At 44.6% G+C, this 22,722-nt stretch overlaps 1 protein-coding gene across 1 annotated transcript in view; it reads right to left on the minus strand.

The window, feature by feature from the left end:
- The window catches only part of MARK1 (microtubule affinity regulating kinase 1), a 209,098-nt gene that overhangs the window by 49,732 nt on the left and 136,644 nt on the right, over positions 1-22,722 (minus strand). Inside the window, exons 5-6 of the mRNA XM_040351418.1 lie at positions 19,615-19,680; positions 10,905-10,975 (exon numbers count right to left, since the gene is read on the minus strand). Coding sequence (XP_040207352.1) covers positions 10,905-10,975; positions 19,615-19,680 — 137 coding nt within the window. The remainder of the gene's footprint in view (positions 1-10,904; positions 10,976-19,614; positions 19,681-22,722) is intronic.

Genomic DNA, 22,722 nt, shown 5'->3' on the forward strand with positions numbered 1-22,722 from the left:
GATACGACGGTCGGATCTTAGGGAAATCAATGCGTAACTGATTCTATGAATCAGTCGCATAGTTACGACCCCGCACACTCAGAGTTACGACGGCGTATCCGGAGATACACCATCGTATCTCCTTTCTGAATCCGGGCCAGTGACTGTAAAGTGCCTGAAAACTACCTCCCATTCATTTCAGTGTCACTTTTCACACTGGGGCAGGGCAATTGCAGGACGTTAGGGAAAGCCTTGCAAGCAGAACCTTTGGGGCAGTTTGGGAGCGCTGTATTTAGCACTTCCAAAACGCCCTGCCCATTAAAATGAATGGGCACCGCGACAACACGGGTGCTTTTAACTCCTCCTTTGGGGTTAAAAGCACCCCACTAGTGGGCAAGAAAAGCGCCGCTTAAAAAGCACTAAAGAGCCACTAAAACGAGCTTTAGCACTAATGAGGCCGCGGCCCCAGTGTGAAAGGGGTCTTATGTGAAACGTGGCAAAGAGGGGTTTTCCTGTTCCTTACACATGTTGCATTCCACAGTAAAATGCCGTGTTAAATGCTATGGGGGAGATTTACTAACACTGGTGAACACAGAATCGGGTGCAGCTGTGAATAGTAACCAATCAGTTTCTAGGTTTGAGGCTGGGTTCACACTACTACACTACTTTCATCCTACTTTGCTTTGTGTTCAATGTTTCCCTATGAGAGCGTCTTGTAGTGTCCTACACAAGTCGGTCCGACTTTGAAAATGCTCCCTGTACTACTTTTGGTCCTACATTGATCCTACTTCAGGCCCATTGAATATCATTGAAGTCGGACCAAAGTAGTATCCTGTTCATGAAAGTAGGATGGATGTAGGACCAATGTAGGATAAATGTAGGACCAATGTAGCAGAGCAAAGTAGGATGAAAGTAGTGGTAGTAGTGTGAACCCAGCCTTAGCTCATGTTCACATTGAGCTAATTTGACATGTCACAAAATACTGATGGTTACTCCAATATTCTTAATATAGGTCTCTATACCTGGATGGAGACAAGAAAATTCGCGCTAACCCAAGAATATAAAAAATAAAAAAATATATATATAAGTATGTTAAACCGGAAGGCAGCAGTAAACAGTGCATATACACATAAATACAAATAGAAGAAAGAAAGAAAGAAAGAAAGAAAGAAAGAAAGAAAGAAAGAAAGAAAGAAAGAAAGAAAGAAAGAAAGAAAGAAAGAAAGAAAGAAAGAAAGAAAGAAAGAAAGAAAGAAAGAAAGAAAGAAAGAAAGAAAGAAAGAAAGAAAGAAAGAAAGAAAGAAAGAAAGAAAGAAAGAAAGAAAGAAAGAAAAAAACTGGCGCAGTTTTTTTCTTTTTTCTATTTGTATTTAGGGCTCTATACCTTCCTTCCCCATCCTCTACAAATCTATAGGCTACTGGAACCCCTTTGCTGAACTGTGCGGCGAACTTTGGGGGGGGGCATTAGAGGATGTGGTCAAACATGGTAAGAAGCTCATTTAATCGCTTTTGGCGATTCCTTATGGGAACACCGTTTCTTTAAGTGTTGCACATTATCATCATTCCTTCACGGCAAAGAAAGAGGGACTACTGAAGTTTAGAAAATCTGAGCACCTTTTTGCGCAATATATATATATATATATATATATATATATTTTTTTTTTTTTTTTTTTTTTTTTTTGCACAGTGTTTGTACATTTTATATGGACTTTATTTAAACAGATATGTCAATTTAGGATGAGTTCATAATATGTTAAATGCACTTTTATTATGCCTCTTATGTGATTTATTAACCTATAAAAAAGAAAAATTTAGTAACTGCGCAAGTGATAAATACTCATAGACCCAGAGGGCTTTCACACTGGAGTGGTGCGCTAGCAGGACGGTAAAAAAAGTCCTGCCAGCAGCATCTTAGGAGCGGTGTATATACCGCTCCTCCACCCCTCCTGCCCATTGACACGAATGAGCACCGCAGCTATACCACCGGCAAAGCGGTGCTTTGCGGTGGGGGGTTAAAGGTGCCCCGTTAGCGGCAGAATAGCGCTGCAAAATTGACAGTTAAACGCCACTAAAAAGAACGGCGCTTTACCGCCGACACACCCACCGCCCCAGTGTGAAAGTGGCCAAAAGAAGCAGCTGGCAATCACACAACAGCACATTTGTGGAAAAACATAAAACAACAAGAGATTGGCGTGCTAGTGTCTGATATCATTACTATTATACAATTTCTTTTGTAGAAGTCCAAAAAAATAAGTAATTGTGTCTATAAAGTGTCCAAAAATGTGTGATCCATTAACCTATACCTAGCACAAGTATAGCACACTTTTTATTGTCTGGTTGAAGCTCGTTACACATCCTACTGAATTTGTTGATTTAGATGCTGCTGTCCGTTCGATCAAATTGAGTTTTCATTATATTTGTTTTACTTAGTTTTCTATCACTATGATTAACCTTTTTTTTTTTTGTTTTGCAAGTGCACAAATATTATCCTGGGTTTAGTAATCCTATAAGTACCCTCTATGGAAGGGACAGAGCAGGGAACTGGAGACTGGCACCAACTCAGCAGGAAAAACAAGCAGTCTGGACAGGGAATGTGCAGCTTGTTTCTTAACCCTCAATACACATCTGATGGCTACACTGTGGCTTGAAATAGCATGGGTCAGGTTGGCAAGTCAGGATGCTGGGGAGCCCACAGACATGGCGTGGTGTGAAGGCATCTACTGGACACACACACAGTGCATGCACCTCATTGCACTTGACCCACAGTAAACCAGCACATTTGAACTACTTAAAGACCACCTACTGCACATATACTGTGGCAGGGTCCCTCTATTGCGTGAAAGGATGTACCTGTGCAATAGACCAGCTGATTGGCCAGAGGGGGAGTCAATCAGCGGGTCCGGCGGTTGCAATGTCCGCCAGGACACGCAGATCGTTCCCCACAGAGGCAGAATGGCAATCTGCCCATGTAAACAAAGCAGATCGCCGTTCTGACAGGGGAGAACACAGCGATCTTGTGTCCCTTCTAAGCAGGAACACGGATCTCTGCGTTCCCCCAGTCAGTCCATCCCCCACACAGTTAGCAAGCACCTCCTAGTGACACACTTAACCCTATGATCGCCCCTGGTGTTAAAGCGGAGTTCCACCCATTTAAAAGTCAGCAGCTACAAAAAGTGAAGCTGCTGACTTAACAATCAGACACTTACCTGTCCCACGATCCAGCGATGCGGGTGCATGAAGCCCCACTCTTCTCCCCCTTCTCTCCCAGGTGCCAACATTCTAACTGTGGGCACCCGGCTGTGGCTTCATAGCCGGGCGCGCGCTGTACATGGTTCGGGCAAATCTTCTGGGACCTGTGATGTGTCCCAGAAGATTGCAGGGAGGGAGGAGCGGTGAACTTCCCTCCAGCATCGGAGCCCTGGGAGGAAGAGGGAGCTGGGTGCCCATAAAAACTGTGTATCTGCTCCCCAAAAATGTGGCATGTCAGGGGGTCACCATCACTTAAGGCGGAAGTTCCATTTTTGGGTGGAACTCCTCTTTAACCCCTTCCCTGTCAGTGTCATTAGTACAGTAACAGTGCATATTTTTAGCACTGATCACTGTAATAAATTTCACTTAAAAGAGTCAAAAGTGTAGGTTAGGTGTCAGATTTGTCCACCACAATGTCACAGTCCCGCTAAAAATTGCTGCTATTACTAGTAAAAAAAAAAAGAAATAACTAAAAATGTCATAAAAATATCCCATAGTTTGTAGATGCTATAATGTTTTTTACCAATAAACATGTAGCAGAATACATATTGGCCTAAATTGATGAAGAAATGTGATTTTTTTTTTATTGGATATGTTTTATAGCAGAAAGTAATTTTTTTTTATTATTTTTTTTAAATTGTTGGTCTTTTTTTGTTTATAGCACAAAAAATAAGAGGCGAGGTGATCAAATACCACCAAATGAAAGCTCCATTTGTTGGGAAAAAAGGAAATTTTATTTTATTTGGGTACAACGTCACACAACCGCACAATTGTCAGTTAAGTAAAGCAGTGCTGTATCGCAAAAAATGGCCTGGTCATAAAGGGGGTACAACCTTCCGGGGGTGAATTGGTTAAACAGTGGCTGGATTCCTGGAATTCAGCTTTAAAGTGGTTGTAAACCCCCTTTTTTTTTCAAACCTGAAAGACAAAGGCATAATGAGCTGGTATGACAAGCATACTAGGTCATTATGACTTACCTTAGATCGAAGCCCCCGCAGCGGTCCTCGTCATCTCTCCCGGAGGTTACTTCCGGGTATCGCCGCTCCGGCGATGGGATTGGCCGGAACGGCGATGACGTCACTCCGCGCATGACCCCGGCTTGAAACGGCACAGAGTGCCCTTTCAAGACGGCACATGCCCAGAAGGTGGAGGCGCTCGGGGAAATTGAAAATATCTCAGAGACCGTGTAGGTCTCGGAGATATTGCAAGCACCTACAGGTAAGCCTTATTCTAGGCTTACCTGTAGGTGTAATTCACCGAAGGGGTTTACAACCACTTTTAGCTAGATTCAGAGAGAGTTACGCCGGCGTATCAGTAGATACGCCGTCGTAACTCTGAATCTACGCTGTCGTAAATTTAAGCGCAAACCAGACACGTTAAAATTAGTCTAAGATACGAGCGGCGTAAGTCTCCTACGTCGTCGTATCTTACGATGCATATTTACGCTGGCCGCTAGGTAGCGCTTCCGTTGTTTTCCGCGTCAAATATGCAAATGAGCAAGATACACCGAATCACGAATGTACGTACGCCCGTCGCAATTAGTTACGCCGTTTACGGAAGACATACGACGGCGTAAAGATAAAGCTGGTCTCTAGGTGGCGCAGCCCATGCAAAGTATGGACGTCGGAACAAGTGTATCTTTTTACGTCATTTGCGTAAGTCGTACGCGAATAGGGCTGTGCGTAAGTTACGTTCACGCAGTAGGCAGTGTTCGACTAATCTTAGGCATTCTATCCGACGCATGCGCACTGTGATACGTCCACGGACGGCGCATGCGCCGTACGATCAAAACGTCAATTACGTGGGGTCATGCCTTATTAACATAAAACAAACTTCCCAATTTGAATTAGGCGCGCGCCGGGACATTTATGCTACGCCGCTGTAACTTAGGACGCAAGTGCTTTGTGAATACAGCACTTGCCTCTCTAACTTGCGGCGGCGTAGCGTAAATGACCTGCGCTACGCCGGTACAAAGAAGCGCCACTCTACCTGAATCCGACTATTTAACTTTAGTGTACCTCGTATTTTAAATATGCAATTGATAAACTTTTGTGATAAAAAAAAAAAAAAAAGAAAAGAAAATACCACCATCTCAGGCAGTACATAGTAGACGGTGCAAATTTGGTTGCAGGAAAGAATTCCCCCATCAACACAGACAGCGCTGATTCCTCCTGCCGAGACACTGTATTCCCCCAGCGGGGGGGACCTGTCCCTGCCGGGATTAGACAGTAATTAATTATTGCTAGCTATAACCGCAAGTAAATCTGGCAGGCTGGTTGTCCCCAAGTTGATTGATCAACTCGGTATATTCAGCCGGCCCATTAACGTTTCGAATCTCGGCCGATTCCTGGTGAAGCGGCTAAGATTTAAACTGTCTATGGCCAGCCATATTCTTCAGTGTTCGCTTTCAGAAAATATAGAGGCCCAGATTCTCAAAGGACTTACGAGGGCGTAGCGCCATGTATGCCGTCGTAAGTCCGAATGAGAGCCGTCGTATCTATGCGGCTGATTCTTAGAATCAGTTACGCATAAATTTGGCTAAGATACGAGCGGCGTAAGTCTCTTACACCGTCGTATCTTAGGGTGCATATTTACGCTGGCCGCTAGGTGGCGCTTCCGTAGATTTCCGCATTGAATATGCTAATGAGCTAGATACGCCGATTCACGAATGTACGTGCGCCCGGCGTAGCAAGATACGTTGTTTACGTAAGACATACGCCGGCGTAAAGTTACCCCTCATAAAGCAGGGGTAAGTCATGTTGGGTATGGATGTCGGAAACGTCAAAACAGCGTCGTGTTTTACGTCGTTTGCGTAAGTCGTCCGTGAATGGGGCTGGACGTAAGTTACGTTCACGTCGACTAGGCATTGAGTGGGCGTAATTTAAATTTGAAAATTCGACGTGATACTGAGCATGCGCCGTTCGAAAAAAGCGTCATTTACGTGGGGTCATGATTAGTTTACATAAAACACGCCCCCCTGTTCCTCATTCGATTTAGGCGCGCTTAAGCCGGCACATTTACGCTACGCCGCCGTAACTTTAGACGCAAGTGCTTTGTGAATACAGCACTTGCCTCTCTAAGTTGCGCCGGCGTAGCCTAACTACGATACGCTACGCCCGCTTACATTTACGCCGCTGACTGTGAATCTGGCCCAGAATGTTTGGCGGTTTTAGGTAAGGCCTAAAATGTGCAAAAATGACTCCGGCAGCAAAAAGATTAGACTGATGGAGCATGTGACATATGTGGAAGACACGCCCACTTTAACTCCTTGTCCATACTGGGTAAGAAAAGGACTCCAGGCAGTACAGGACAATGACTCGGGGCTCACAGACAATGGGAGAGCAATCCCAACTCTCCCAGACAGTTTTTCCCTTTCCAAGACGCGGTGACTGAGCTTGTGAGGATCTGGCGTGCATCCAGACCATAGTAAATGGGAGAGATTGTTTGGGCAACAGAATGGCATAATGATTGTGCGTTTCCTGACAGCTCCCGGTTCTGGGTATTTATAGCGTTCATCCCTACTGACTGCTGACAGCTGTAGCAGTGCTGGGACATAGTGCAGGGACCGGACCTGCTGGAAAATAATCCGCTGAGGGGGGGTGGGGGGAAATTTTCCATTCATGTGCTGCCGCTTTTTCCCACTGCTACAGATCATTAACCCTGCGCCTGCCAGCAGCTCTGTGAGGGTTGGTTAAAGTGCACCTTACAGTAAAAAAAAAAAAAGCAAGGTTAACTTATAAATACATTTTGTGTCACGTGACTATCATAAAAAAGTTACTTGTATCAACAGAAAAACCTGCAGTAGAAAAAAAAAAGTTAATATACTAACTTTTTTTTTTTTAACCACTTGCCGACCGCGCACCGCCGTTATACGTCCACAAGGTGGCTCGGCTGGGCCCCCCTCCCCCGCTCGCCCCCGACTCCCGTGCGTGTGCCCAATGTATGAACCGAGGATCAGTGTTTCCCCTAGTGAGGCCACCCCCCCCCCCCCCCACAGTAAGAACACACCCAGGCATACTTAACCCCTTCCCCGCCCCCTAGTGTTAACCCCTTCACTGCCAGTGTCATTTTTATAGTAATCCAATGCATTTTTATAGCACTGATCGCTATAAAAATGCCAATGGTCCCAAAAATTTGTCAAAAGTGTCCGAAGTGTCCGCCATAATGTCGCAGTACCGAAAAAAAAAAAATCGCTGATCGCTGCCATTACTAGTAAAAAAAATATAATAAAAATGACATAAAAATACCCCCTATTTTGTAAACGTTATAACTTTTGCGCAAACCAATCAATAAACGCTTATTGCGATTTTTTTTTACGAAAAATATGTAGAAGAAAACGTATCGGCCTAAACTGAGGGAAAAAAAACGTTTTTTTTATATATTTTTGGGGGATATTTATTATAGCAAAATGTAAAAAATATTCATTTTTTTCAAAATTGTCGCTCTATTTCTGTTTATAGCGCAAAAACTAAAAACCGCAGAGGTGATCAAATACCACCAAAAGAAAGCTCTATTTGTGGGGAAAAAAGGACGCCAATTTTGTTTGGGAGCCACGTCGCACGACCGCGCAATTGTCTGTTAAAGCGACGCAGTCCCGAATCGCAAAAAGTACTCTGGTCTTTGGGCAGCAATATGGTCCGGGGGGTAAGTGGTTAAAGTGTATTTTGTGTGTGTACTCGAGAGAGGAGCCGGACTGCAGGAGTTGGGAGTAGGCAGGCCTCCCCCAGAGGCAATCTGCCACCTTTCTCCATGCCCCGGGTGGCAATGGCGGGTGTGTGAGGGGGTCCTCCCACACACCCCGCCCTACCTGCTCCGCTTTGAAGCCCAACGGGGCAGATGGACTCCCTGAGAGGATTTGCCCGCTCAACCAGCCCCGTTAGTCCTTCGCCTCTCTTTTTAGAGACCGCGTGGTCAAAGTGCGTGCATGTTAACCCAATTTCGAGTGCGTGTAAGTGTGGTGGTTTTTGCGGGAGAGGGTGGGCGTACTAAGCGCAGGCTTACCTCGCATAGCACACCCACCGGGAGCCGGGCTGAGACCACCAAACTCAATTCACATGTAGCCGAGACCGGGATCCGAACCCCTAGCTGCAGAGGTGAATGGCTTGTCAGCGCAGTGCCAATCGCGTTGAGCCACCGCAGCTCCCAAATATACTAACTTTATACGCAGTCTCTCAGACATTGTTCTTTTTCCATTAATATGGGGGAACCAGAGAATACAAATCTAGGGAGGAGATGATCCTGCACTGTGATTCTGCATCTCCTTGTGAGATTCCAGGTTCTCTGTGATGTCCCTGGAAGTAGCTTGATGAAGGGGCGGCCTGTCCATTGTGGGCGCAGCCTTCCCTATCTACCGCTGCCGCCCTCCCTATGTGCCCGGCCCCATTCAGGACTTTGGGCGCATGTTTTTTTTTGAACCACCTGATTTGAACCAGAGGCTCCAATAGGCTTCAAAATAGGGTGGGCACCTGGCGCAGAGCATTGAGTCTGGAGCCCACCCAGTTGGGTGGCCAATCGGGACACGGGACTCATACCCGTCATCCTATTGGACGCCTAAGAGGAGGGGAGGAGACGCATTGCAGAAGCGAGGAAAATACACAGGAGCCGTTGCCCGCTTTAGCCGGATGTCCGCCGAGGCCCTGGTCCCCGCCGTTGCCAGATGTGCCCGCCTCCTAGATGTCGTAAATGCCGGTGGACCGGCAGACAGCGGGGGGATGTTTGAGGTGTCGTGCGGGGGTGGGTGGTTGTTTGACGCCACACCCAAACAAAAAAACACCAGCCGCCACTGGCTTGACGTCACCTACTGCAGTATAGTACCCAGGAAAGGAGAAAAATATTAAGTATTTTTTTTTTGGTTTACAAAGGCTAGGTTCACACTTGTGTGGCCGTGGGGCCCACCTTTGCTCTGGTACGACAGCCTATTCATTTGACCTCACAAATGCGCTTCTGGAAGAATGGTCAAACATTCCCATAGACACTCCTAAACCTTGTGGACAGCCTTCCCAGAAGAGTTGAAGCTATTATAGCTGCAAAGGGTGGGCCAACTCAATATTAAACCCTACAGACTAAGACTGGGATGCCATTAAAGTTTATGTACGTGTAAAGGCAGTTGTCCCAATACTTTTGACAATATAGTGCATGTCCGGTTGTAGATTTCCTGCGTTTTTTTTGCTCAGATGCAAATTTTTACTTGAAACCGCACCAGAAATGGACTGGAAAATGCACAAACTTTTTAAAAATGCACCACGGGCAGCCCACAGATATGTGAGCCGGTGTTTTGTCGAGATGGTTCCCCTATGGGATAGGGTCCGGCCTCGACTGCGCAGGCGCCGCGCGTGTGCAGTCATAGGCTACGGAAATCTCCGAGCCTAAAAAGCTGTTCGTCAGCTGTCAACGGAGCATGCGCAATGACCAATGAACACCGCGCTCTGGGCTGTTTATACACGTCGCTCTCCGCTCGCTCTATACAGCAAGGGGCAGATACTTTTGTCTAAGGGGCGGATATGGTTATAAGAGGCCGCATGATGGCCACTGCTTTATGATGGGCAGTGCTTTTCTAAAAGGGGTGGATGTCATAGCACTGCCCATCATAAAGCACTGGCCATCCCTTTGGAAAAAGCACCCGCCCCCCGCCCCTTGCTGTATAGAGTGAGCGGAGAGCAGCGTGTATAACCAGCACCCAGCATCGGGAGCAAGCACCGTGTTCATGCTCCGTTTACAGCTGACGAACAGCTGTTTAGACTCAGAGATTTCCGTGCCCGCCGAATGCAAAGTGCCTGCGCAGTCGAGGCCAGACCCTATCGGATAGAGGAACCATATCGTTAAAACACCGGCTCCATAGAGCAGGCTGTCGGTGACTTGTCGGTATGGTTCCCCTACCCAGATGGTCCCTGTAAGGACTGCGCAGACGCAATCCTTGCCGACGGAAATCTCCGAACCTCGGCCGTCATCCAGGCTCATTCCTTAACATCCTCGTGGATTGGAGGATGTTAAAAAAAGAGAAAGGAGGCCGAGCGAGCGGAGCGAGCCCGTAAGGCCGACTGGCCACTTTCCTCAAATTCCACGACGCCCTAGATGCCGGCAGAGGTTCAGAGATTTCCGTCGGCAAGGATTGCACCTGCGCAGTCCTTACAGGAACCATCTGGATAGCCGGAACCATATTGGCAGATCACCGGTTCACACGTCATGCAAACAGGATATGGTTTAAAATGCATCCCATTCACATATATTTGAACCGAGCCTAAGGCTGGAGTGCTGCTTCAAAGAAACCCTGTAATGGGGGAAATACACAAGTTGCTATACAATGTGACAAGTTTGCTTGAAACGATGATTTGTGATTGGATGTTATAGGTTATGACACTTTGCTCTTTAGGTTGACATAATAGTTGGGGGGGGTTCGTTGCTCTACACAGGAAGCTAGCCAGCAAAGGAATCAGGCAGCTGACCAGCGGCTATTAATGGACACCTAAAAATAGACGCACCCTTAAAATACCACTATACTGTCACCACCTCCCCAGGCCATTCCCCCCCCCCCACACAGATAATCCTATTCCAGTCCCGCATAGGGACCCTCCGAGTGTGTGCTGTGCAGAGGTTAATGACGTTCAGGCCTCCTGGAAGGGCCTCCATCACACCAGACGTCAGTCACTCTAAAAATAGCAGTTTATTTCCTCCTTTACCTGCCTAAATTTCGCCCGGGCCTCCTTCTCCTTCATCCTCCCATGGGCCACTAAGTAATCAAACACTTCTCCTGCAAGAAATAAACACATTTATTACACGCGGGTCCTGACCGGACATGTTCAGCACAACATTCATCAATTCGCTGCCATCTGCAGAAAAGAAAACAGAAAGCCGGCTTATCAATGTAAATTAATAACATATCCCAAAGAAGAACTCCACCATTGGATGGAGAGTATTGGCTTCCGACTTCCCTTACTGCAACCAAACCTCTTTACCATAAAGGTAATATGCCAACCTCAGTACCTGATACTGTAACTGCACTGCACTGCTGTGTCCAACCGATCCACAAGAGATAGAACGTACAGGACAGGGTGGATAAAAAAAAAAAAAAAAAAAAAAAAAAAAAAAGTTTTTTTTTTTTTTTTACTTAAAATCAGATTTATTTATTTTTTATTTAAAATTAGATTTTTTTTCCCATTTTTATCAAATTTATTTTAATAAAATGCTCTTGGAGTAAACATCTGTCTAAAGAGTTTTTGATTTTTGAGATACATTATGTAGCATGAGGCTGTATACTAATATTTACATTTTTTTGTAAACTCATTCAATGAATCCAAGCTCTGCAAGCTGAGACAACAAGCACTGCATTGTTGCATTCACACAATTTCACAGTAACCATGAGATAAAACAAAGTTCAGAAATATTCCTTTATCCAAATTTTTTGCAAATCTATGTTCACTACAAACTGTATGATTGAATCCGTTCTGATATCGCAGTTTTACCAACCCGACAGCTTATTATTCCAAATAGGAAACCTGAACTTGTTTGCAAACATTAAAGAGTCTAACTACCAGCAAGAATAAGTCCTTAAAGCGGGGGTTCACCCTAAAACAACAATAGAACGTTACATCCAGCATACTGCTGACATCTACAGTATGCTATTTTTTTTTTATTTTTTTTTTACCGCTGTACTTACGGTTTTATGCTATTTTCATGGGGCTTCCGGGTTCTCGCTCCCCCGGGGAGTAGGCGTTCCTTAGATGATTGACATTCGGGTAAAGCGCGTCATCGCCTTCTGAAAATATCCGAGGGGGACTCGGCACTTTACGGCGCCTGCGCGGTCAGCTCTACACAGCAGGCGCCGTATAGCGCCGAGTCCCCGTCGGATATTTTCGGAAGGCGATGACGCGATTTACCCGCACGTCAATCGTCTCCTGGGAGGATCAACACTCACTCCCAGGAGACATTGCGCAGAGCTCCCCGTCGGGGAAAAGGAGCGACACGCCCACTCCCCGCAAGGAAGAAGACCCGGAAGTGCGGCTGAATACAGGTAAGTGTACACATTAAAAAAAAAAAAATGACAACGCTACAAGCCTTTATTAAGGCTGGAGATAGGTTAGCGAAAAAGTTAGATTTTGAAAGTGAACCTCCGCTTTAAATTTAAAGAGCACCTGTCATTTCAGATCCATCATGGCAGCGCCTGTTATCAGGCATCCACTCACCTGCTGCCGCCATGTCCCTCACCTTGTTGGGTCACTGTCGCATCACCAGCCGTCCCATTAAAGTGAATGTCAACAGCGGGTCAGAGGAGGATCTATACATAAATGTTTTGCCTTTCATTTCTATTTCAAACTGAATGGGTTGTTTTAAAAGGTGGTTGTTTACAATCACTTTAAGGCCTTGTACATATGGACTTTGTCCTGTATAAGAGTTTTTACAAAGCATTTGTAAAGTTTTCAGGCAGCTTCAGGTTGCTTTAGGGCCCTTTCACACGTGCAGACCGTTCAGGTACGCCCGTCAGTTTTTTTAGGCAGACCTGAACGGGCGTTCCATGCATCTCTATGGAGCCACGGATGCCGGACTCTATAGTCCGTCATCATCCGATCCCCTATAGGGGAGAGCGGCGCTCTGACAGGTCGGTCCCTGCAGTGGGACCCTAGTCACCAAGAAAACAATTGGTAACGCACTACGCCGTGAAAGACTGAAATCCTGCAGCGCCCACAAGGTCCCCCAAAAAGAGCACATGTACAGGCTCGTCTGAAGTTTTCTAATGAACATCTGAATGATTCAGAGGAGAACTGGGTGAAAGTGTTGTGGTCAGATGAGACCAAAAATTGAGCTCTTTGGCATCAACTCAACTCGTCGTGTTTGGAGGAGGAGGAATGCTGCCCATGACCCCAAAAACACCATCCCCACCGTCAAACATGGAGGTGGAAACATTATGCTTTGGGGGGTTTTCTGCTAAGGGGACAGGACAACTTCCACGCATCAACATGTACATTTTATATTGTTTCCTCTTTGTGTATGGCACCCAAAAAATCCCATACTGCCACTACCATTCCCTAAGGCTGCATTCACACCTGAGCGTCGGTCGTTCGGTCGTTTTTTTGGGCGTTTTTTTCCGGCGTTTGGTCGTGCGTATTCATGCTTATTTGCGCATTTGCATACAGCGTTGTCGGACGTTTTTGTACTTCGACGTTTTTTATTTTAGCCAATAGGAAAAATGATCATCTTTTCATCACTTGTTGCTATGTTGGTAGATTTTTTTAATCTTCTGCATGGGCGACAAGTTCTATTGATTAAAGCGACAAAACGCCCGTAGCAAACGCCCGTTGTCGCGCAAGTCGCTTGAATCGAGCGTTTCCATTACTTTCTATGGGAAATGGAAACGCTCAAATACGCCACTGTCGCGCGATTCGCGCGACAAAAAAAGGTCCGGGACTTGTTTGAGCTTCGCGCGACAGGCGTTCAGGTGTGAACAGTCACCATAGCAAATAATATATTTTCATCCCTCTGGCGTTTGTGAGCGTAGCGCTTCAGGCGTAAAAACGCCTAGGTGTGAATGGAGCCTAAGTTTGAAATTTGATAAAAGCTTTGCAAATACTTTGTAAAACCTTGCTGTACTCGTTGATTTTTCACATACTGAATTTTGTAAGCACCAGGCCTTATAGTGCGGACGATGCAACAGTCGGGGTAGGATTTAAATCCCTGAAATGCGCAGGAAGAGCCAGGAACTCAGATGAAGACATAAAAAAATATATGACCGCATTAAACCCAGCCTACTATACGCCATCTTTAACTGAAATATCACTTTTGGGTGGTCTGACACTACTGCCCATATCATGGTATACAGTAAAATAAAAGGGGAAAAATTCTAAAATATAGACTCGCTATATACAGCGACATTGTGCATAAAAGGTGTGTCCTTGAGATATTATCCAGAAATGAGTCATTAACTGGAGATTTCCCACGCTAAAGCTCACCTGTCTCCCTCCCAGTGGTGCTTGATAAGCAGCAGCCGCGTGTAACCTAATGTACCAGCAAATGCTGATGCAGCTGTAATATAATAAGAGCTGAACAGATTGACTTAGTATTCAACTACCGGCCTCTTTACGCAGCTGGATGAACCCTCTGCCAAAACCCTCATTAAGTTTATAGAAGTACAATTGAGTTAACACGGAGAAGCCTTCACTTCCCGAGGTATGTTACAGATCACATTTACACCAATTACTTTTCTTTTTATGACTTTGCCTTTTTTCTCCCCCCCATTAAAGGAGAATTTCAGCGTCCAAACGAGCATTAAAAACAGCTGCCTGTCCAGATCTGCATTTCGATTTTGGATGCCGTTTTAAAAGCCGATAGTCTGCATCTGATCTCTGTCTCCCAAGACATTAAAAAGTAACTCCACTTTGTTAAGAAACAAAAAAAAAAATAATAATAATAATAATAAAAACACACACCTCCATTGCAGGGATTTTAATAAACTTTGCAAAAGGAACCCCACAATGGGGTATGGAAGGGAATTGGGACTGTACGATATCAGGAAATAATATTGAGAACGAAAGTAGCGCAATGATAAAAAATTACAAAATTTATCAATATATAAAAAACATTTTATCCCTTGTGCTGACTTTTGGGATCTACGAGACCTTGTATGGCACCGCTGTAAGCCACAGACACACAGTTTCTTCTTTCTATAAATGCACCTCCCATTGTAGTTGATACATTGTGAGTATTGTTACTGATACTATAATATTTGGCAATATAGGTTTGTTTTTACACATTTTTGTAGTCTGGGATATTAACCTATATGTAATTTCTTTCTAGATATCCTTCTCAAATGGACATCATCAGCACCTGAAGAAGACAATTTGTTGAAATGCGTTGGAGTCTTTATGTCCGCTTTGTTCAGCTGCATTTTACATGCATGGGGCTCACCCCTTTGTATTTATTTATATTGAAATTACTGTGACTTTATTTTAACGGTGTTGCTAAAATGTCTTTCCTCTTGAGTTTTTTATATATTGATAATACAATCGGTAATTTTTTATCCTTACATTACTTTGATTTTCAGTATTATTTCCTGGGTACAAATACCATAGAACACTGCTTTAGTCAGACATCTCATAGTACCCCACCTGCTGATGGAAACAGGTGCTGACTCTGCATGTAGGAATGAAAAGACTGGATGGCCACACTCTGTTGACACCTTTTTTGAAGACTGTTTAAAAATTCTTCTGATACAAAGACATCAGAGGCACAGGATCAATGAAAATCTTACAAGTTTCACACCACTATGGGGTGCTTAGTCATGCCTTTGTACCAGAAGAGTTTTTAAACCATCTTCAATAAAAGTGTCAACAGAGTGCGGCCGTCCAATCTTTTCTTCGAGTCATTATTTCCTGGGTATCGTATAGTCCCAATTCCCTTTCATACCCGTTGCGTGGTTCTTTTTGCATTGTATTACAGGGAAAGATACCCTCTTCCTTAACTTTTTCTGGGCCTAGGAACCTAGCTACATTAATTTTTAACCACTTGCCGCACGCCATATAGCAAAATTACGTAGACAAAGTGGTTGTGTTATCCTGACTGGACTTCATATGACGTGGTCAGGATAACAAGCCGCTTGCGCGCCCCCAGGGCGCACATAGTGGCAATCGTTGCGACGTGTCAGTCTGACACAATGCAATTCTGATCTTGGAAAAGATTCTCTGACGGGGACTCTTTACCAAATAAACACCCATGTCCAATCACGGCTGATCACAGTGTAAACAGGAAAAGCTGTCTATCGGCTTTTCCTCACTCGTGTCTGTCAGGCGCGAGTAAAGGAGAGCCAAGGAGCTGCTCCTAGGACAGGGGAAGTGGTTCGGCCCCACCCCCTCTCTCTCCTGCAGGAGGGAGAGTCCTGGTTGGCCGAGGCACTCGTGGACATCGCTGGATAGAGATGAGGCTCGGGTAAGTATAAGGGGGCTGCTGGACACAGAAGGCTTCTGATTTTACAACCACTTTAAGGACACCTTTGGTATTTTCCTGCTTATTTGATTGGCTCATTGCTCTACCCTGTACATTTTCTCCAATTATAACTCTGGCACTAATCACGTTACAATACTAGGCAGACCCTTTCCAAATAGTAGGCATGTTTTTCCTGACAGAGCATAACCAGGTTAAAGTCTACATTCGTTACAATGTTTGTAATTAAACTAGGAGAGGATTCATTTTCTTCTCCCCGATCAAAAGTGAAGTTTTGCTTTAAGAGCTGCAATGTCATAAGACAACATGCCTGCCCTTCACATTATAAAAACAAATCCACGTGCGGCTCATTTCCCCGGGTGACTTTTGATGAATTCAGTCTGATTGAGCTTACCTACCGCATTTGTATTGATCTAGATAAAATGAATTTCAATGTACAGGGCAAAGCTGGCAAATTCTATCACCCAGTGAGAAAATCTCCTTCCTGACTCCAGAGTCTGTCTGCATCAATAATGACTTTCACCTGCCTGGAAGTCTACTGGCTCCTTTCCATTCCTTCTATGACAACGTTCCCATTCTGTTCAAGACACCGAACAACCTTTATTTTATTACTAAGAAGGACTACGTGGCCTGCAAACATAAAATGGGGCAATTTTATTTATCTTGTGTGTTACAGAAAATGTATAAAATGTCATCCCACTATCTATAGCTGACCTGCAGCACTTGAGGGATCCTCAGAGACCAAGAGTGAAGCAATATGATCCTTCAACAACGGTTACTTTGTTTTTTTTTTTACATACATAACCATTCTGCTTGTGAACCTGTGCTCGGACTATGCACATTAAAGTATTTTATGTTCTGAACAAGAAGTAAAAGCACGTTGGAAGCAATCTTTAATTCACTTCTCTAGCTATGGGCACTGTGGAGAAATTCGTCCTCAAAGTTCATAAAATAGACACTACGTTTTTCCCCGTTTTTCCCCATTTTCTATTACAGCAAAATGCTGGCAGACTGCCGGCTCTTTATTGTAAAAACACACATCAGACAATTCTTAGCTTTTAGAAACCAACAGAAACCTAGTTTTAGGGTTCTTAGGCCTGAGCCCAGGTTGACACTGGGCTGCGGGCGTGAAGCCGATTTCACTCCCGCTGTCAGTCCCGATTTCAGACATCTGTGCAGGTTGTAAATGCAAATCGCGGGCCGAAATCGCAAAAACTACCTTTTGAAATCGGTGCAGCACTGCATCTGCGGCGTCGCACCGATTAGGACGGTGTCATTGCCGGCAATTGCCGCCGATATGACATGTCAAATTGCATGTCAAAACGCAGCAGTGTGAACCAGGGCTAAAGTGGAGTTCCAGAGTGACAGCTTGCGGCTTCACAGCCGGGTGTGCACTGTGCATGTGTGAGTCGTGCTGCCCCTCATCAATGGCCGGGCAATCTTCTGGGACCTGTGACATGCCCAAGAACACTGGAGGGAGGGGAGAGGAGAACTTCCACTCGAGTTGCCTAGGTGCTCCGAGCGGAAGTGGGATCAGGTACCTGTCAAAACTAAACTAGATACCCACCCCCCATCCCCCTAAAAAAATACATGCCAAATGTGGCATAGGAGGAGGGGAGGGATGCCTAAAACTGAACTTCCCCTTTTGGGTGGAGCTTCACTTTAAGGCGGTAGTAAACTCTTACATATACCCAGTGAAGTGACTGGCCTCAGGTGATGGACATAAAAAAAATCCTTCTACATAAGATTTACCTGTTTATCTGACTTCTCTTATCTTCAGCTGTTTAAAGTGCTAAATTTTAAATCTTGTCTGACAGTTCAGAAAAAATGGGGCGGAGAGCTAAAGTCAGGCAGACCTGATCAGGCCCTCTATTCACTCCTATGGAGCGGCAGATGTCAGCGGTGGCATGTCCGCTGACACGGCTGCTATCTGATCTGATCCTGTCTGTAAAAGCCAGACGAATGGTGACCCTATTTTCCATCCATCTGGCGGATTGGATCGGACAGGCGCTCAATTTTCATCCGATCTCTGCATAGAAAACAGTGGGGCTCTGACCGGTCTCAGCATAGTGAGCGGAGATGGACCTGTCATCTGCCTGCTCAGCAAAGCGATCCCCCCACTGAGCAAACTGGAGTCCACCTAGCGCAGTGATGGCAAACCTTGGCACCCCAGATGATTTGGAACTACATTTCCCATGAGGCTCATGCACTCTGCAGTGTAATTGAGCATCATGGGAAATGTAGTTCCAAAACATCTGGGGTGCCAAGGTTCGCCATCACCGACCTAGCAAATAAGCCAGTGTGAAAGGACCCTTAGTGCTCTTAATTGAGACAAGTATACAATGTAGAGGGATATGTTTTGTTCATATTTTATGTCTGAGCTTTAGCACAAGCATAAGGCTGCCATAGGCTGTTCAAATCTCAGCCGGTTCAGCAGGAACCGGCCGAGATTCGAACCATGTACAGGTAAGGCTGAATGTACCAAGTTGATCAATTGATGGAGGTGGCAAGCCCCTAGCAATAATCACTGTATTCTCACAGCAGGGGGAACAAAAAAAAAAGGTTCAGCAGGAGGGATTCTCCTAACAGCACAGCCTGTGGTTGCAGGAAAGAAATTTGCTTTGTGTATGGGCTGTTTAAGGATCTTCACTTTAATCTTTAGACTGAAGTTTTCAAATCTCATTAACTGTAAATAACGGCCACTTTTTGAAAATAATTATCCTGAACCTGGTGTCCTAAAGTGGAACTAAAGTCTAAATTAAAAAAATTGCCAGCAGGCTGGCTCTTTATTGCCGAAGAGACAGGCATTGTTTCTTCTGCAATAAAATAAGCATACTTGCGGTCTAAAATGTACACTGTGCTGCACATGGGCAGCTCACTAAATTCCTGGCATGGTGTCCTTAGTAGAAACCTTTCAATGGAAACAATAGTTGTGGTGAAAACCAGGTATTTGGAGTGATTTCCTCTTACTTCCTTTTGGATACGGGACAGGAAATGAGAAAATCTCTCCGATGAGTCACAGATGACAAAAAAAAAAAAAATGGCATAGAATATAACCCCAACATGACTAATTCTTCTTTAGGGGTGTCCGGCTGCGGTTTGCAGTGCAGAATTTGGTGCGTTTCTGTTCACCGGTTTAGGTGCGATTCAGGTGCTAATTTTTGCCCAAGTTTGCACCTGAACTGGACCCAAAAACGCACAGGACCCATTTTTAAAACTGCACCGTGGCCACCCTGGACATGTTTGAACCGATCACATTGACATGTTATGCGACTTGAATGCGGTAAAAACGCAATATGTGAACCAAGCTTAATTCCTACGCATGCACGGGAAGAAGCGAGTGCAGTGCATGTGCATGTTCACTGATGCATTATCGTGCATTGGGGTGCCATTCACATGGTTTCATTTACTCATCAATAAAATAACACAAAAATGAATAGAAATAAAGAAGCCACTTACCCCCACTAGCATATTCCATAATTAAATATAAGGTCTTCTCAGTTTCAATGACTTCAAAAAGTTTTACTGGAAAAGAAAGAAAACAATCTTATTTCCATAGGGCCCAGCTTGTTACATAATATTCCTAAACACAATTCCAATTGTACAACAACCCTAAACAGACCTGCTGCTTTTGAAGCATCTTATCCATCAGTTCTGAAGTTTTGACTTAAAAATCCAAAGTACTTTATGTATATTTTCTGTGTTCTTTTAGGTTCAAAATAGCCTAACTCCCAGCTGAGAGTAGGCTTATGGAGTCCATTTGATGTCCCCCTACAGCCGATGTCCTTCTAATGCCCTCATCCCTTCTGGAAAAGGAACCTCGTCCCTCCCGCTGCTGCTCAGTCTTGTTCACTGCTTGCCAACTGACAATGCCTGAAGAGATAGTGTCATTCAGGTGACAATGACGGGGTCTCCTGATAGCTGACCTCACCTTGCAAGGCATACTTACCCATCCACACTCCTTCACTGCTACGTACGATCCTTTGCTCCTGACATTCTAACGGAGAACATGACTTCCATTTGGCAGTGATTTCACAAGCTCCGATAGCGGGGGGTTTACCTTACTAGGATGGGGGTATCAGGAGACATGGGGGGGGGGGGGGGGGGATCTACTAAAACTGGAGCGCTCGGAATCTGGTGCAGCTGTGCATGGTAGCCAATCAGCTTCTAACTTCAGCTTGTTCAATTAAAGGGTTTGTAAAGGTTTGTTTTTTATTTTTTAAATGGGTTCCTTTAACCACTTAAGCCCCAGGACCAATATGCTGCTAAATGCCCAAAGGCGTTTTTACAATTCGGCACTGCGTCGCTTTAACAGACAATTGCGCGGTCGTGCGACGTGGCTCCCAAACAAAATTGACGTCCTTTTTTCCCCACAAATAGAGCTTTCTTTTGGTGGTATTTGATCACCTCTGCAGTTTTTATTTTTTGCGCTATAAACAAAAATAGAGCGACAATTTTGAAAAATTTTTTTTACTTTTTGCTGTAATAAATATACCCCAAAAACATATATAAAAAAAATTGGTAAAAAAATCGCAATAAGCGTTTATCGATTGGTTTGCGCAAAATTTATAGCGTTTACAAAATAGGGGATAGTTTTATTATTTTTATTTTTTTTACTACTAATGGCGGCGATCAGTGATTTTTTTCGTGACTGCGACATTATGGCGGACACTTCGGACAATTTTGACACATTTTTGAGACCATTGTCATTTTCACAGCAAAAAATGCATTTACATTGCATTGTTTATTGTGAAAATGACAGTTGCAGTTTGGGAGTTAACCACAGGGGGCGCTGTAGGAGTTAGGGTTCACCTAGTGTGTGTTTACAACTGTAGGGGGGTGTGGCTGTAGGTCTGACGTCATCGATCGAGTCTCCCTATAAAAGGGATCACACGATCGATGCAGCCGCCACAGTGAAGCACGGGGAAGCCGTGTTTACATAAGGCTCTCCCCGTTCTTCAGCTCTGGGGAGCGATCGCGAGGGGGCGGCTAGAAACGAATAGCCGCGCCCTCGTCCCAGATCGCTCCCCGCGGGTATCCGACCGCCGCATGTAGCGGGGGGGTCCCGATCGGACCCCCGACCCGTGGAAAGGCAGGGACGTACATGTACGCCCATATGCCTGTACGTGCCATTCTGTGGACGTACATATACATGCGGCGGTCGGCAAGTGGTTAAGCTAGTGCATTGTTGGTTCACTTATGCCTCGTTTCCACTGAGCGGATCAGTTCGGTAGGGTACGCTATTTTGGGTGTTTCCATTATGAAAGTGTGCCATAAAACCGAATCCTACCGGACCATTCTGGGTCCTGCTTCAGATGTGGGGCCATAGAAAATGGAACAGTTCCATTAGGGCGGAGATGCAATACATTCCACTGATTGGTGGACGCGCTAGGCATTTTTTCTAAATCCTGTATGGTCCCCGACGGTCCGATTTGCAGTGGAAACGCTTACGAGAATAGACCGGTCCATTCTAACCATTCCAAATTTACGGACCCGAACCGTTCCGTTCATTGGAAACGAGGCATTACCTTTTTCCTTCGATTTCCCTTCTAAATGTTTTTTTTTCTTTGTCTGAATTTCTCACTTCCTGTGAGCTTGCCCCCATCTGAGGAGGAACAGGAAGTGAGAAATTCAGACAAAGAAAAAAAAACATTTAGAAGGGAAATCGAAGGAAAAGGTAAGTGAACCAACAATGCACTAGCTTAAAGGGCAGAAGGTGTTTTTCAGATTTGGTGTTTACAAGACTAAAACAGTTTTTTTGCTAGAAAATTACTTAAAACCCCAAAACATTATATATATTTTTTTCTAACACCCTATAGAATAAAATGGCGGTCATTGCAATACTTTTTGTCACACCGTATTTGCGCAGCGGTCTTACAAGCGCACTTTTTTTGGAAAAAATTCACTTTTTTGAATAAAAAAATAAAACAATAAGTTTGGCCTAATTTTTTTATATATTGTGAAAGATGTTACGCCGAGTAAAATGATACCCAACATGTCACGCTTAAAAATTGCGCCCGCTCGTGGCATGGCGTCAAACTTTTACCCTTAAAAATCTCCATAGGCGACGTTTAAACAATTCTATAGGTTTCATTTTTTGAGCTACAGAGGAGGTCTAGGGCTAGAATTATTGCTCTCGCTCTAACGATCGCGGCGATACCTCACTTGTGTGGTTTGAACACCGTTTTCATATGCGGGCGCTACTCGCGTATGCGTCCGCTTCTGCACGCGAGCTCGTCGAGACGGGGGCTTTAAAACATTTTTTTGGGGGTTTTCTTATTTATTTTTATTTATTTTATATTTTTTTACACTGAAAAAAAAAAAAAAAAATGTATCACTTTTATTCCTATTACAAGGAATGTAAACATCCCTTGTAATAGAAAAAAACATGACAGGTCCTCTTAATATGAGATCTGGGGTCAAAAAGACCTCATATCTCTTATTTAGACTTAAATGCAAAAAAAAAAAAATGGAAATTTTGTAATTTGAAAAAATGACAACAAAAAAATGTATTTTTTAAGACGCGGGGCGGGACTGACGTTTTGACGTCACTTCCGCCCAGCAATG

Source organism: Rana temporaria, chromosome 4, assembly GCF_905171775.1.
Source record: "Rana temporaria chromosome 4, aRanTem1.1, whole genome shotgun sequence".
NCBI lineage: Eukaryota > Metazoa > Chordata > Amphibia > Anura > Ranidae > Rana > Rana temporaria.